This window comes from Podarcis liolepis (genome assembly GCF_965112155.1).
Source record: "Podarcis liolepis genome assembly, chromosome: 11".
Lineage (NCBI taxonomy): Eukaryota > Metazoa > Chordata > Lepidosauria > Squamata > Lacertidae > Podarcis > Podarcis liolepis.
This window is the reverse complement of record NC_139565.1, coordinates 48,257,482-48,275,238: the sequence shown is the minus strand read 5'-3', so window position 1 is coordinate 48,275,238 and position 17,757 is coordinate 48,257,482. Positions and strand designations below refer to the sequence as shown.

Sequence of the window (17,757 nt, the reverse complement as noted above, 5' to 3'; positions counted from 1 at the left end):
GCAGGTCTTGGCATACAATCTCAAAGAAACACATTTGCAAATGGTTCATTGGAGGACTGAGTTTAAGTAACTTAACTTTGCGGGGCAGGATCCATACAGTAGCAGTGCCTAACTATACTGTGATTTAACTTTTGAATTTTGCGGAAATCTTCCTCCTTTTTAAGAAAAAGAGAGGGAGAAAGAAGACGAGGAAAAAAATGTTGCTGATACAAGGACTTATTTGTTGAATTTATTTGTTTGTTGGAATTTCTATACCGCTTAACGTTTTAAAATACCTGAGCAATGTGCATTTTAAAACCTGGAATTACGGTATATGCAAAACACAAAACGGAAAAAGAGCAAAATATCTTCAACCGCATGGGTAACTATGGCAGGGAAAGCCTGCATGAATAAGAAAGCTTGAAGCATAGGTCTAAAACATAGTAATGTAGACACTGATCAGAAATCCATTCTATAAAATAGTGTAGTAAAGTCAAATCAGCAATATATGATAGTCTTAAGATGTTGATTTGCAGACTAATTTAGTTTGCTTCACTTGCTAAAGAACTAATTTTGTACCATGAATGTTTTGTAAATGGATCAAGTGGGCCAATTACAATGCAATCTTACATTGTCATCTTCTGGAATCCTATGAGTTTGGGTTTTTTCTCTCTTTCTGCATGGATATTGTCTATTTCAATCAGGAATGCATTGAGCAAGAATGGGGCACCCGCAGCCCATCAGGTGGTGTTAGACTCAGCTCCTATCAGCCTCAGATTTGTGGTCAGTGGTCAGGGATGATGGAAGTTGGAGTCCAAAAACTTCTGTAGGGTCACAGGTTATGCAACCCTGGTGCAGAGCATTGAGAATTCCTTTCTAAAAAGGAGAACCTTCCCTACTGGTCATGATTTTGGGGGGTGAAGAGATGAAAACTGGAAAGAAGTGGTGAGGGGAAGGATGGATATTTGTACTTCACAGAGGAGCGCTATTTCTAAATAGAGAGCTGAGCTTGAGTTCAGGGCACTTTGCACCATCAGGCAAAACCAAGGAGGAGGAGGAGACCTAATGGTTAACACAAGGATGAAAAGATTTTTCTCATATAAGGAATATTTTGGTGGGTTTCATAAATGCACAGTAAAATGGAAGCAAAGATACCGTGTGTGATGAGCAATCTGAATTGTGAGTGCCAGCAGCATGATAACTATGTAAATATTCAGCCAGGCAATCCTCATTACAGCCACTGCTAATTCATGGTGACTAGCAGGATCAGTATGGGGAAAAGTCTCATGTTCCTGTGGCCAGATCCAGCACTAAGCAGCAATGGTAGCATAGAACTTGAAGCACCTAAAGCGAGAGGCACTTCATTTTGCAGATGCTTTAAGGGATAGCAGTTCTGCTGTGATGAGGGAGTAGCTGCCACCTGTAATGATTCTGCTATCCTGTCTGGTCTAGCAGTGAACAACAGAATCATAGAATCATAGAATTGGAAGGGATCCTGAGGATCATCTAGTCCAACCCCTTGAAATGTAGGCATCTCAACTAAAGCATCCATGACAGGTGGCCACCCAACCTCTGCTTAAAAAGGAAGGAGATTCCACCACCTTCCGAGGGAGTCCCAGCCAGCATGGCAATGGTCTGGGCAGATGGGATCCAATCACATCTAGAGGGTCACAGGTTTCTCATCTACGCTCTAGCCAAAACTTTGCATTTTTCTCTTTCTTTGGACCAGGTGGTAAGAAACTCCACCTACAATCAGCAAGAAATACTCCCTCCATTTTATAATCATTAACCTGCTGGGAGGCGAAATGAGGCTAAGAGGCAGTAAGGGGCTCAAGGTGACCACATGAACTTTATGGCTGAGCATAGATTTGGACATGGATCGCCTTATGTGACACTATCATCTGCACCACATTGATTCTCTAAATTTTAATGCCCCATGATTCCTATAAATACCTCCCAGGTAGCTAGGTCAGTTCCGTCTCAACTTATCCAAGAGATATGTTGCCTTTTGCAGTTCTTGTTTTGATTTACTGCTTGCCTCATCTCCAACCAGCTGACCTCCAACATACGGTAGTTTATTTTTGCTTGCTCTGTAGTGAGATAGCTCTGACTTCAGTGTGAGGCTTAAGTTTGGCATCATGTTTTGCTCAGATTTTAGCACCTGGTTTCACTCAGGGCTTAAGGCCTCAAAAGAACATTAGAATGGGTTACCTTTCTGGAACTATTTGCCTTAGCTCCAGTTTAACCAATCAGCACAGTCTGATTGCAAGCTTAATTTAAGTACAGTGGTACCTCAGGTTACATATGCTTCAGGTTACAGACTCCGCTAACCCAGAAATAGTGCTTCAGGTTAAGAACTTTGCTTCAGGATGAGAACAGAAATTGTGCTCTGGGGGCGCAGCGGCAGTGGGAGGCCCCATTAGCTAAAGTGGTGCTTCAGGTTAAGAACAGTTTCAGGTTAAGAACGGACCTCCGGAACGAATTAAGTACTTAACCCGAGGTACCACTGTAACTCCTTTCATCATTTGTGAAAAGTTGAAAACTATTACAGCTGAACTAGAAACATCAAGTTGTACATTCAGTTAACTTAGTATAACATTGTAATCCTTTGAGCTCTGTCTCTTGTGCCTTCTTCCTTTCCCGCTTGATGGCTCGATCCATTAAGGCTCCCCAGAACTTGTTGGACTCCAGCTCCCATCAGCCTCATTCTGCCTGGTCAATGGTTAGGAATCATGGGCATTGGTCCAGTTTGGTGGGCACTTGAGGCTCCAGGGGAAGCTGGCAATGCTAAGGTAAAGAAGAGAGTATACAGAACCTTGGACAGCTCCAAGGGGCCCTACTAATACAGCTACTGGAGATGATGTCCCTTGTGGGGCCAACCAGAACCTTATGTAGGCTGACCAGACCTGTTGTGTGCTAGGCTTTACCTCCCTGAAAGAGCAGGCTGTCTGGTTGAAGAGTCGTCACCTATGGCTTCTGTGTGACTAAGAAGACAGATGTTCTGCAGGGGCTTTTCCTCTGAGTCAAGGTATGGTGTGTTCTCTGGGGCCCTGAATGAGGTGCTGGTGTTCTTCCCTCAAGGAAGATGCCTGAACTTTCTCCTCATCAGTCCCCACTATGCATGGCCGGGTCCCCAAGTCATTAGTCATGACAGTCCAAGTCCAGCAATATTTGGAGGGATGCAAGTTCCCCATCAAGAGCTTGGACTAGCTTCCTTATGAAGAAACATTTGGGATGCTTCTTAGTTTAGGGGCGGCAACTACATCACTGAAGTTTATGACATTATGAAAATTCTGGAGTGAGTTTATTTGGTGGTTTAGAGGGAGGCAAAGAGGGAAGAGCCCCTGCTTATGAAATGTTCTCCCCACCTGGCACCAACACTACAATATTTTTAGTACCAGCTCAAGACTTTCCTTTGCTCGCAAGCATTTGATGTTACTGTCTTTTGTGCCAGCTATTTTTTCAGAATTTGGTTTGGTTCTTTGGATGATGTTCCTAGCAGGGCATGGTTACATTTTTCTTTCCTTGTCTAGTTATTCTTCACATGGAATAACATACAGAACTGATCCCAAGATGGTGCTGTGTTGCTAAATAAGACAGATTGTTCAAGAATGGGTTTTGACAGAGAACAGTCTTGCAATAGCTATTAGCTAGGAAAGTTAGCAAGATGTTAACGATCTTTGTATTACCTACTATCCAGAGGTATACTATCCTGTTTTTGTAATATACATATGATTACTGAATGCTGGAACAAACAGTAAGAGAGAACAGTTATTTTTCTCCATTAGGCTTCCAGGGCATTATCTTGGCTGCTGTGTGAGATAATTTAGCACCACCAGAAATTCTTATATTATTAGTTTCCACAGAAAGCTCTTCAATTGCCTTAATAAGGGGGGAGTTGTTTTATTGCAAGCTCATGCTTATTTGTGTGATTCTTGACTTCATACAGTATATTTTGATTATTTTTCATAATGAATAAGAAGAACGCAATAGTTTGCTAATAGTGGCCTGGTTCACAACCACACCATGGGTGGTCTTCAGGGCCATGTCTTGGGTTTGCATGCGGTGCTTCCCTCCCTCATTTCCTGCTTCATGATAACTATAAATTGCCATGATGACTAATAGGGCAAACTATGGGGTTTCTAAAATACTGCTATCTTATTGGAACTCCCAGCAATCTCCTAACCAAGTCTACACCTTTTTAGCTCCAGAAAAACAGTAGCCTATTGCGCACTCCCAGATCATTTCCTGGGCTTTTGAGCAAACTATTGTTATTATCGGAATTGGAAAGTCAGTTCAAATTGATATCCCATTCTCAAAACCAAGCTGTAGTTTGAAACAACCGTAATTTTAGAAAATTGGGATGGCTTGTCAAACTATAGTTATTGCAAACCAAAGAGGGAATTGGTGCATAAGAAAGCAAGAAAGAAAGGAGGAGGTTACACAAATGCAGAAGAACAGTCCGGGTAGACAAAGCTTGGTTTGGCCACAACATCTGAACTTATCCACTGAATTGGATGTGTGGGAGTGAAAAGAATTGGACAAAACTGAAATAAAACCAAGCTAAATCTTACTGGTATTGGACTTCCTTAGAGGATCTAAGTGTGTAATAAATAAATGGTGCGAGGAGGAATTATATTATATATTATATTATAAATAAATGGTGCGAGGAGGAATTATATTATATTACCCTTTCATTCTCTCTGCATAGTGCACCTCTTTTAAATAGTTATCCTTCCAGCCATAAATTCATCTTTCTCGTTAGTTTTTGTCCATGTTCTTCCAGCTGGTTTATTTTGGATAGGAAGCATCATTATTTCTACTAAGATAACACTTCTCTGACACTTCCCTGCACAAGAGGACATCATTTTGGATGACATATCAAAACGAATTCCATCTCAAGTTTGCATTGCTTTTAAAAACCACTCCTCCTTTTTCTTCCCATCTCTCAGTGTATCCTACCTGGAAGATTTGGGTCTTATGAGAGTTCCGAAAATCTAGACCAGTCAGCTGCTAATTACATTTTATTGTGGTAAAATAACTATTTTAAATTATGCAGGACTGCTAGCTTTACTCATCTTAATCAGTAGATGAACAAACTAAGCAATCCTACACAATGCTTACCGGGAAGTAAGTTCTATTGAAGTTGGTGAGACAAATCTAAGATTGTACTGCACAGGTTTAACTGATGTGAATTAGTGCCACAAATTTAAACAGATGCAGGACAACTCAAAGAGGCATGTATTTTTAAAAAATAAAAATCCAGACTGCAAAAACAAACAACAATAAACAAAATCGGCAGGGTTACATCTTGTAACTACTAACAGAAGGCAATGCATGTGACATATTTTTCATCTCTGTGTAGGTAAACGTTTATGTAACCTCCATTGGCAACTTGGACCTTTTCTGTATTCTTCATCATAATATTACAGTGTGTACTTAGTCTCTTTTCCATCATTTGGAGAGAGGCTGTAATAAATGCTGCTGCATGTGTCCCTGCTTTGCATGTGAGATAAAATCAAACTACACTACATGAAAATACAATATTTTATCTTTGCCTCCAGCTAATTTAAGTTGGTACATGATTATTTTTTTTCTGCCAGGGCTTTTTGCCACAGCTCACTGTACCAAGAAGACACTGTTAAAAGTTCTGCAGTTGCCCAATTTTGTGCTTATTACCCTGCAACCATGTAGTCTTTGGGCTCAGATGTGTTGTTGAAATATGAAAGGAAAAAGAAAACATTAAAAATAGCCTAGTTTTGGTTTCTTTGACTTTAAATTATATTCCCCTTTTCTTGGGTCAGAAAGAAAAGCTGGTTTTAGTTCGTTGGGTAGGTGGTAGACACCTAAAAGAGGGATCAGACAATGCGGTTCCTTTAATGTAATGTTGAACTACAACTCCCAGGCAGCATGGCCAGTGGGCAAAGATGATATGGGTTGTAGTCCAAGAACATATGGAGGGCACCCTATTGGCTACCTTGATCTAAATGTATATGAGGCTGTTCAGAGGTTTGGGCTGAAGTGTCACCAATAGATCACTAAAATGCAGGACTCCATTATCACCTTTTCATCTGAGTCAGATGAGGCGATGGAAGTGCTGAGCGGGTGCCTGGAATCAGTAATGGTTTGAATGATGGGGTAAGAAATTGAAGCAAAATACCAATGTTGGAAATCCTGCTAGTTGGGTGTTTTAATGGATCTGATAAGTGACGTTCAGCCTTTTCCTGGATGGGGTTGCACTTCCCCTGAAAGACCAGTTTTGCAGCTTAGGAGGACTGTTAGCTCGGGCCCTTACTTTAGATGCCCAAATGCTATCAGGGAAATGATTTTGCTTTCTCCATCTCCAGACCCTCTTGTCACACTTACCCATGCCCTAGGTGAAGATTTGGCTGCTACAATGTCTTGGGACTCTCCTTGTTCAGAACATGGCCACCACATAATTGATTGGCATGGGAGGCTTGGAACACGGGCTTTCTGTTGTTAAAACAATGCTCACCGGTTTCCGGTTACCAGATTCAGTTCAAGGAGCTGATGTTAACATATAAAGTCCTATATGACTTGTAACTTGAAACCATCGGCTCAGGTTGGGTTCTGTGTATTTTTATGGCCACAGTTGTGTTTCAGACAGTGTTCTATCGGAAAATAAATAAGTGGCACCTACACCAAAATAGGGCTCAAATGCTAGACATTGCCTGCAACTTTGGAATATAAAGAGGCAAAGTTGACATGACATTTATCACATTGTTTAAAGGGGGGATCTTCCATGTCTTGGGCTCATGTTATCTGAAGGACTGCCCGTTCCAAACCTCCCTGTTCTTTAAAGTCCACCCCTGAGGCCCAGTTCTCAGTGCCATCACCTTCACAGGTGAGGCAGGTATCAATAAGATATACCACAGAAACACCATCTAGATATTTAACATTAATAAATATTTATTTTTAAATGCTGTGTATGATTTGGAGAAAGCCAAGTACCTCCAAATGCCTTGTAAGGATCATGTTTGGTATTTCTAGAAAGAGTCCATTAATAAAACGTTGTGCCTGCTGGACCAAGTCTTTTGTGTGACCTCAGTCCTGTTCCCCCCTTCTCTGTCATGAAATTACCTTTGTGATCAAGCTTCTAAATTGTGCAGGGAAGTCCACCAGACTCCGCACTGCAGACATTCAGCCGGAAGCCATGTTGGGCTGACATTGATAACAAGATGGAGGGTGGAGAACCGAGGAGCATGTCCTCCCCCCTTGCCCCGCTTTTCACAAGTGGGTAGGGTTTTAGTAAGGCCTTCATAGTGAATGTGTGGAAAAAGGCTATCGGAGTGGAATGGTAGATATCAATATTTGTGGCAGAGGTTAAAGTGCAAATAAGTGGGCTGGTGATGTTTGGGTGAATGTGAACAGGTAAGGGTTTTTTGTCATAAAGGTAAAGGGACCCCTGACCATTAGGTCCAGTCGTGACCGACTGGGGTTGCGGCGCTCATCTCGCTTTATTGGCCGAGGGAGCTGGCGTACAGCTCCCGGGTCATGTGGCCAGCATGACTAAGCCACTTCTGGCGAACCAGAGCAGCGCACAGAAACGCTGTTTACCTTCCTGCCGGAGCAGTACCTATTTATCTACTTGCACTTTGATGTGCTTTCGAACTGTTAGGTTGGCAGGAGCAGGGACCAAGCAACGGGAGCTTACCCTGTTGCGGGGACACAGTCTTGCTAATGATGCACAGCTCTGTTACCTTTTTTCACCTGAGTTAGGAGAGGCAAGACAACTTCTTGGTCAGTTTGTGATTCTGGCAATGGACTGTATGAGGGCCAATGAGCTGAGACTGAATCCTGATAAGATGGTGGCCCTGTGAATTGAAGGTTCCCACGACTGGTAATTGGGCAGGTTCTGAATGGGGTTGCAGCCCCCTATAAGGAACAGCTACGTAGTCTGTTGGTACTCTTCAATCTAGAATTGCCAATGGAAATGCTGGTAGCCTCCATAGGGTTTGAAGTGCTCTTGGCCAGCTTTAGTTGGTGTGCCATCTAGGGCCATTCCTAGCCAGGGATAACTTGGCCACAGTGATCCATGCAGTGGTAACTTCACAAATTATTGCAGTGCACTCTGTGTGGGGCTGCTGACTGGTGCAGGCTGGTGAGTACATGTCACACCAGTTCTGAAATAGGTACAATGGCTACCAGTGTACTACCAAGCCAAGTTCAAGGTGCTTGTGTTAACATAAAGCCCTACACTGCTTCAGACCAGGATACCTGATGGAGTCCCTACTCCCTTATGCACCTGCCATTGCTGTAAATCTGGCTGGGATGCCCTCCTAATAGTGCCACGTTGTTGTGCGGCAACAAGTGAGAGGGCTTTGTCATCTGTGGCACCTCAATTTGTGGAATGCTCTCCTCAGTTAGGTCTGCCTGGTGCCTTCATTAACATCCTTTAGGCTACCAGGCTAAAATGTCCATCATCTCTCATTGTAATCAAAAGATGGATGATGGACAAGTTAGTTGAAGGACTATTGGAGAAAAGGTTCTAGGTGCTTTAGTTTTCCTGTATTTCTCTGCTGGGTTTCCATGTGGATTATTGAAATGGTTTTATTGACATTTATTGTTTTGTACATTATGCCTCCCCCCCCCCTTTGTGTGAGTCTCTTAGAGACTTTTTTGGACTAAGAGACTAGCAAGTCAATTCAAATAAATAAATGTTAAAAACAACAACCTTGATGGTTATCCACCACCTATGTAAACGTTTTAATTGACATAGACTGGGTTAATTGAAGGTAGAATTGGCTGGGTTATTTTCACAGATGTGATAATTTTGTTACTGCTGTATGTAGATGGTTATTTTCATTGCTTGTCTACTGCTTTTTTATTATTTGCTCTTGAATTTGTTTTAAATGAAAAATGTGATACAACTTTAATAGAATAAAAGAGGATGCAATGTAGCTACATGGTTTCATTGCTGTTCAGGAGCTTCACAGAACCCAGTTGTTTGACATTTCATAGGATAGGCCAGGCATCCCCAACCTGCGGCCCTCCAGATGTTTTGGCCTACAACTCCCATGATCCCTAGCTAACAGGACCAGTGGTCAGGGATGATGGGAATTGTAGTCCAAAACATCTGGAGGGCCGAAGATTGGGGATGCCTGGGATAGGCTTTTAGGCGTGATCAGAGTTTGGTAAAAGATCTGATTTTGGATAAGCAAGTTTACATGCAGCAATCTATTGAATGCTTGCCTCGAAATTGGTTTTATAGTTCTGTAGTTTTATCATTCTGTAATTATTCATCTGATGTGCTTATTGTTTGTCATCATCTTGCATGGCCTATGGTCAAACAAATAGAAGTATTACCAAGCTGTAACTAATAACATGGCAGAGCTGCCTTTTAAAAACTCACTTAAAACTAATGTCTGTCCAGTAACATGAAAAAGTATAAAATGAAATAAAAAGGCTTTATATTTTATTCTGTTCTTTTTGGTGGTTATACACAGCTGAATCTTTTAAGTACATTTCTAATTCTGCATTATATTAAAACTGGAATAAATTGTTCTCCAGAAAACAATCAGGGCATGGATTGGGTTGTTTTTTTTAATTATATGAAAATATGTGCTTCTCCCGTGCTCTCTCTGAATATTTGCTTTTTCTACCCCACTGATGTGAAAGGTCAAGGCAAAGCCTGTAGAACAGCTTTGGGGTATTTCTTACAAGCCTTTGTTCCTTTGAAAGGCTCACAAATTATTTGGAAACCTGAAACTCTTACTGAAAAGGGCTTGCTCCAGGTCTAGTCAATTTACGTCTGATCCTTCAGTGTGCTAAGGTCCTCTTAAGTGATACTCAGCACCTCCATTTCTCTGTAGAGTACAGTTGTACTGTTGAGGGTCAAACAGCTCATGACAATTATCATGTTGTTTGCCCCTGAGTGCAGAAATAGCCAGCATAAGGAGTCCAGTCTGGGTTGGGATCCCAGAGTAGAAGACAGGGTGCTTTAGTCCTTTATCTCCTGCTGTGTTCCTGATCTGGATTTAGGGACTTTTTTCATCCTGAGGGCCGTATTCTCTCCCAGGCACTCTTCTGAGGGCCACATGCCCATGGCGCGCCAAGGACAGAGGAAACAACAGGTGGAGCAATGCATTCAAAATTTACCTATGCGCAGTAGGCTAGTTTCTACAAGCATGTACCTAAGAAACAGGATGAGCTCAGCTAGGAAATCTGAAGTGTGTTCTCTATGTTGTGCAGAAAGGTGTGCTGTGAGAGTTGTTGTTTAGTCGTTTAGTCGTATGCGGCTCTTCGTGACCCCATGGACCAGAGCACTCCAGGCACTCCTGTCTTCCACTGCCTCCCGCAGTTTGGTCAAAACTTTTATATGCCTGTTGTCTTTGTCCATGGAGTTTTCTTGGCAGGGATACTGGAGTGGCTTGCCGGTTCCTGCTCCAGGGGGATCACGTTTGGTCAAAACTCTCCACTATGACCTGTCCATCTTGGGTGGCCCTGCACGGCATAGCTCACAGCTTCTCTGAGTTATTCAAGCCCCTTTGCCACGGCAAGACAGTGATCCATGATGGGGGCTGTGAGAGGGACTGTAGCAAAAGGGAATTGGTACCAAAACATCCATCAGCATCCAGCATCTTCAGATGGGTGAAGCCCTTCTTGCGCACAAACTGTGTTCACATCAGCAAGATGCAAAAAAAAGCTTACAGACCCTAAATTTGCTAAGAGTTTTCTGCATATCTGGGCTATTTCTGGATTCTGTCTGAAACACACACTGATCTGTGGGAGTGGAAATGCACGCAGCATCTTTTTGCTCTTCTGCCCAAAGAGGCACATTTAGCATAGTTAGGAACTTAGCACACAGCTGTTGCCCATTGCAGAGTTTGTAATTTAAAGTTGTCCTTCCATAGCCACTGAGGTCAAACAGGAGCAAGTTCCCCATTACACTTGGCACAGATATATGTCCTTGGGGACAATCCAGGCTGGTGCACAGGACCACCTTGTGTGTGCTGGCCATAGTGCTGAGCAAAACATCAAGGGTTCCTTGAGGTGAACAAGCCTCATGACCTATTTAGGATGAGAAGGGAGAATCACTACAGAGAGTTCTGAAAAGATTATTTCCAAGTTTCTGTAAGCAGGGCACTCATGTGTGGTGACCTTCAGTGCAAGTCAAGTTACTGTAATGAAATAAAAGTTTGTGAGGTTTTTCTCTTCAGGGGCAAGCCCCATGCAAGTGAACTCAGAGCATGCTTGTACTATGGACAAGCAGGTTTAATGGCCAATGCCTTGCTCCAAGGAACCTTGCATAAATAGCATAACTAGAGGAAGGTCAGGATTGTGGTTCATGATTGCTAAGGTGTTGATGAGGAAATACAAAGCTACCTTAAATGTGTTCAGGTCTAGTGTAAGGAAGGAATTTGCTGGGTACGCCCAAAATATTTGTCCACCTTCTTTGAGAAATCTTGGAGAATAGGTGAGGTAGCACAAGACTGGAGACAGGTAAATGTTGTCCCAGTCTCCAAAAAGGGGAGAAGGGAAGAGTTAACGGAAAATATTTTGATTCTGGTGAAGAATATAATGGAGAAAATTTATAAGCATATTGGTAATAATGCAGTGATTAGTAGGAGTCAGCATGGATTTGTATCCCAGCAGATTAATGTTACCTTCCTTTTTATTGGGTTACTAGCTTAGTGGATTGTGGGAATGCTGTGGATATAATTTATCTTGATTTCAGCAAAGTATTTAATGAAAGTTTGTTGAGTGTATGCTCAGAGCTTCCATGAGCCTCCTTTCAGTTGACCCTGAATACATGCAATTTGTGATGAAGATGGTAGTCTCATTTTTTCCCCTTACTTTCTCCCCAGGTATCATCCTTGGATTTGGTCTTCGGTCATACCACTTCAGCTACCGAGAAGTGAAGTACTTTTCCTTCCCAGGCGAACTCTTAATGAGAATGTTGCAGATGCTGGTTTTGCCTCTCATTGTATCCAGCTTAGTAACAGGTACACTCTTATCTTTTCCCTTTTTCTGTTTTGCAGCAGCTGCTGCTTTCTCTTTCCCTTTTGCCAATGTGTTGATAAAGAGAAAGGAAAGCCTACAGCCGAGTGCATGAAAAATGGCAAACTCCAGGATTCAGATACTTGGTAAAATAATTCAGGGGCCATCAACATGGTACCTCTGGGTGCAGTGGTCCCCCTTGGGGTCTTCCCTTGGCACAAGAAAGCCTTTGAGTACCCCCTCTCATTGAGCACCCCTTGATCACAAAGTGGTGGTTATGTTTTCTCCCTTGAAAAATACATAGAGCTGAAGGAGGAAGTTGTAAGAGTGATGCTCTTTCCCACTTCCTCTTTCAGCTCATTAACTCCACTGGGTCTGACTTTTACCCAGCTCCCTTGGAAAGGTGAGGTGTGGGCTGATTCAAGGAAGGAGGAAAGAATTGAGTTGCTTAAAAAACCAAATGTGCCCGCTGGCTTAAAAGTATTGGTGACCTCTGCAGTAATACACCCTGAATTATTAGGAAAGAAATTGAAATTAAAATTCCTTTATATATAGATGCTTTACATGCAGAAGGTCCCATGTTGAGTTTCTGACATCATTTAAAAGGGCAAATTTGCACTTGATGAGAAAGATCTCTCTCTGCCTGAGATCTTAGAAAGTGGCTACCATTCAAAGGAACAATATTGAGATAGGTGAGCAAATTGTCTGACCTGGTCTAAGCTTCTTTGTCTACTGACAGTCAGCCGCAAGGCTGGCTGATTTCACAGAAATTGCTCGGAAACATACCTGCACATTTTGCTTCATAACTTTCTTTCTAGGAGCGCTCCAGACCTACTTGCTGAAAAAAGTAAATATCCGAATCAGGGCCTCCTCCCTGGGGCTCCCAGTGAAGGCCTTTGCAAGGCCATGGCAACCCTTACAATAGAAGGAAATATTTTTTCAGAGCTGAAGTTGTCTTTGGTCATACCAAATATGCTCATGCTTTACTCATCTGCTTTATTTCATATTGTTACACACACCCCAGTCTCTGAGTAGTAAGAGGTTTCGGGGGTTCTAGTGTGAGCCCTGGGGTTAGTTATCTTGGAATGAAGGCCGCAGGAGAATGATGGCATTTCTGTGATAGCAAGGTTTTGTTTATACATACAGTGGTACCTCGGGTTACAAACACTTTGAGTTACAGACTCCACTAACCCAGAAGTAGTACCTCGGGTTAAGAACTTTACCTCAGAATGAGAACAGAAATCACGCAGCAGCGGGAGGCCCCATTAGCTAAAGTGGTACCTCAGGTTAAGAACGGTTTCAGGTTAAGAACGGACCTCCGGAACGAATTAAGTTCGTAACCAGAGGTACCGCTGTATTTATACAGGCTGAGCATAAGTAGAAGAATGGAAGAATGTGGAAGGCATTTTAGCCACAACAAACCCTCTCTGCTGCCACAAATGACAAAGCAGGAAAATTAGGATTTACACACACCTCCTAAAAATAAATTAATAAATAGGTTTGCTGCATAGATAGTGCTTTGAGTATTTTGACTTGTAACAAAAATATAAGACTATTTTACGATACTACATAAGAATCTTCTCATCTGCTTTGTGTGACTGCAATAATATTATTTTTTAAAACAGAAAATATCCTTCCCTCCTTCCTCCACCCTTTTATAAATACAACAAATATCAGAGGGAGGAAGAAGACCCATTGTAGAACCAAGAAGGGTGCGAGGGATAAGGGGCAGTGGGGTGGTTGGCAAGAAAACAGGATGGTTTCCACTTTCCTTGAGCAGGGAGGACAGAGTGGCTTTATCGATGGCTAGAAGTATCTTTGTAGACAGTATTGATGTCCATATGCTGTTGTCTGCAGAAGGCAGCTAGTTTGTAAAGGGAATGAGGTCAGTTGTCCAGTGTGAATAGGTAAGGATTCTTCGTTCTGATGTTTCAACACAAGTTGTTTGGCTGCTTCGCGTGGTGCAAAGAATCCACTTCTTTTGTCTGGATACAAAGTCTCATTGAGGCAATACAACTTAGCAGTAAGTCTTTTGAGGGCCATTGGCTTGTAGCCCATCTCTCCCCACAAACTACCTTCTCAAAGTGATTCTCTATGAAGTGATGGATGGATCAGTCTATTTTTGCTCCATGTCATTTTTGCATCTGTTCCTTCATAAGCTTATTCCATTTCTACACTAATCTGTGTGTTTTTTTTAATCTGCATCAGAAGTCATGTTTAAATACATATTGGAATATGAAACTTTGGATGCATTTTCTCGCAAAGTACACATTTATACTTGTGTAAATGCTTTACAAAAATAGCTGAGAACTGTGTTGCAATATTCAGAGCAGTGTGAAATCTGAAAGATAACTGTCCTGTTCTCATTTTGTAGAAGCTGGGGGTAGGGGAGTGAAAATCAACTCTGTTTTTAAATAGAGCATTCCTCAAGCACCCCCACCTCTGAGAAATCTAGTTGCTAACCTTGGGCATATGTTAGATTCCCGCCCCCAGAACTTGAATTTTTATTTATTATTTGTTTGTTTTTTTAAATGCAACTTACTTGCATGAAATGGCAGAATTTTGCTCAACTCTGTTTGTCTTGTGGTGTTATATACTAATCTTGATACAAGGTGTTTCTGAGATATAGCTATAGATATGCAACCTGTTCCCCGCATTCCCATTCAGCGAGAAACTCCAGAACCAGTACTACAGGACTGAGAGTCGAGCTAGTCATAACAATAAATGTCATGCATTGCATTTCAGCCTTTTGAACTAAAAATAAAATAAAATAAGGCAGCCACTGGTGGAGAGAGCAGGTTTAACCACAGTGCAGGGAAGGGGTCCTGTACTGTTGAAAGTCCTGCCCCTGGAAAGATGTTTTTTTCCTTAGGCAGAGGGACATTTAATTATTAAAACATTTTTATATGGTGCTCCATGTTTTTCCTCCCATACCAAATAGCTTGAGATGGAGCTCGCTCAGTGGTTGTTCTCAGGAGCAGTTTGTGTGCCATTTGACCAATTCTGAGACCATGAAATTTCAAGTCACTGCACTGAGGCATGAAGACTAGGGTATTTCTTTCCTTTCTCCTGTACCCTGAGATTGTTCTGCCTTCTCACTGCAGCTTCATGCTTCCCCATTTCATGCACTCTCAGATGCTCCAGCAATGATTACTCTTTTTCTGAGAGTAAGTGATGAGTGTCATTGTGGCCACAAAACTCCCTTCCCTTATGCCACGTGACTCTACCGGACCTAAATTCCTCTCCCAGGGACAGCAGGAGTTCCTTGCTGAACTTGATGTGTGGCTCCATACAGAGAGCACCGTTGCCGCAACTGACAGCATTTCCAACAAGGCCATGAACTCTGACCCTCATTTCCAGGGGTCAGAAAGTTGTGCCCGATTCTGGAGCGGGAAATCTGGTTTTTCTGTGACACCATGACCCCTGCCTGCAGCTATAGGAGAAAAACTCCATGGCTCATGTTTCAGGGGAATGTCATCTTGCTGGTTTTAGTTCTGAGTCCATCTCCAAGCATCAATCTTATCGTCAGAGAAAATCTAATTCCATAGACCTGGAAGAACTAGCAGCATTTGGAAGAGCTGGTCCAGGACTGAGCTGAAATGGCCTCTCCAGTTTTGCCACCCCATTCAGAAGCTTTGCATTTGGGAAGGTCATTTTGATGATTTTCTGTGGCACAGAAGAGAGGGGGCTGCCATAGGCAGTAATTGCTATTGGTGACCAGACTGTTTCCTAGTGTGGGGCGGTCACCATTTTGCCTCCAGGATTTCCTAGATTGAGGGCAGTAGGTCACCACATTGTGCCACCACTGAGTCAATGAGAGTGAGGGCAATACTTCCAGCTGTCACTCTTGGAAGTTGGGGGATGGCAATGCCAGCAACCAGCCACTGGAATTCCAAGGAACACCATTATCATCACCAGGACAGTAAAACAGATGCAGATGTGTATCTGAAGAAAAAACAGATGCAGATGTGTATCTGAAGAAGTGTGCATGCACACGAAAGCTCATACCAAGAACTAACTTAGTTGGTCTTTAAGGTGCTACTGGAAGGAATTTTTTTATTTTGAGTAAAACAGATGGTAGGTAAACCTAGAAGGATGGTCTTGGGAAATCTCAAACCTCACTCAGAGCTCCCAAATCCTGAGCCAAAAGTTCTTTCAAGGGAATGTTTGACTTGGCCCTTGTTAATGTGGAAGTCCCAAATTTATGCCCTGTCCCAGCGTCACGGTTCAGTTCACCGGCAATCAAAGTCCCGGCAGGGGACGTCAGGACCGGGAGCAGGAACAAGGGTCCAGATGCCAGGAGTCAGGAAGCCAAGAGTCTGAGGGTCAGAGAGCCTGGAGTCAAGAAGCCAAGAAGCCAAGGGTCCAGTGGTCAGGAAGCAAGGAGTCACAAAGTCAAGGGTCTGAGGATCAAGAAGCAAGGAGTCAAGAAGCCGAGGTTCAAGGATCAGGAAGCAAGAAGCCAAACTCAGCAAGGCAGGAAGCGTGTTGCTGTGGCAAAGAGCCAAAGGGAAATGCTGACCTTATATCCCTTCCCAGCTCTTGCCACCAGGTGCTGTGAGTTACCAATCTGCCTCACCTGTGTGGCCACGCCTTGCCTCTTCAGAACAAACTTAGGAAGACCCCAGTCCTGTAAAGTCCTATTGGTCACAGGGCCTGGCTCCTGCACGCACACCTGACACCCAGTCTCAAACTTACTAAGTAGTCTTAGCCAAGTTCTTATCTTTCAGCCTCAACCATTCATCTTAAGCATGAGGATAATAATGCTAATCTATCTTTCAGAGTTCTTGTAATAATTATTAGTATAAGATATACTAATCCTTGCAATTTGTGGTCCCCTGAGCATAAGAAAGCCCATCAGCTGCATATTGCAATATGCTCCACTTTCCAATGAAACCCCTTGCTTTGGGTTTGGTGGTTCCAGAAACTTTATTATTTTATTTTCTTTGAGAAAATGTGCATCCTGAACTTTCACTGGAAAAACAGTGCTCAGTTTATGGTAGACTGCAGTACACAGAGGGTGCACTGCTTTCAGCCTGTTGAGTTGCAAGTTGTGCGAGTTGTATATGTGGAGCATTTTGAGAAAGCAATTCATAGATATGAAGCTGAATCTATTGTTTGGTCATACAAATCCATCACTGGTTGCAACTCCAAGAAGCCCTGGGGGCTTGCTCAGCACCTACTCTGTGGGGCCTTGGACGCAACTTCTGGGTCTCATCTGAGGCCTTGGGGGGGCCTTGAAAGGGGTGTCCTAGGCCTTGCAGGGCCTCCAACATCACTTCTGGGGGTGACGTAAAGCCCTGACTTCATGTTATAACGGCACCGCTGGGCACCCATGATGTGGGGCCCAAGTCAGCGCCCTGAAATCCTTTTGTTCCTGACTGGGGAATTTGATGTGGGAGAGAGGATAACCTCAGCCAAATGAACATAATGATCTTTCAAGCCAAAGATGGCTACGCTTGCAGATATTGTTGAACATTGACTCCCATCAGCACCAGCCAGAATGATCAATGGTCAGGGATGATGGGAGTTGTAGTCTAACAACATCTGGTGTGCCACGTACAAGTGTCTGCTATTTCCCTGCATCAAGAATCTGCTTCTGATGTATTATTTTTACTAGTGTATTAATTTTCTGCTTTAATTGCTCTGCATCCCAAGTGACCATGCCATTTGACTGGCTTAACAAGTTACTATGATGAACTCTCCTCTAATTAAACTAAAGCAATTCACCGCATTACATCATGCTTATTTAGCATTAGGAGGGCCAACAAAATCATCAACTGGAAGTTCTTTTTTCAGAAGCAAATCGCCTTTAAT

General features: G+C 42.8%; 1 protein-coding gene across 1 annotated transcript in view; it reads left to right on the top strand.

Moving 5' to 3' along the window:
• SLC1A3 (solute carrier family 1 member 3) overlaps nt 1-17,757 on the top strand; it is a 40,252-nt gene that overhangs the window by 6,169 nt on the left and 16,326 nt on the right. Inside the window, exon 3 of the mRNA XM_083466058.1 lies at nt 11,808-11,945. Coding sequence (XP_083322184.1) covers nt 11,808-11,945 — 138 coding nt within the window. The remainder of the gene's footprint in view (nt 1-11,807; nt 11,946-17,757) is intronic.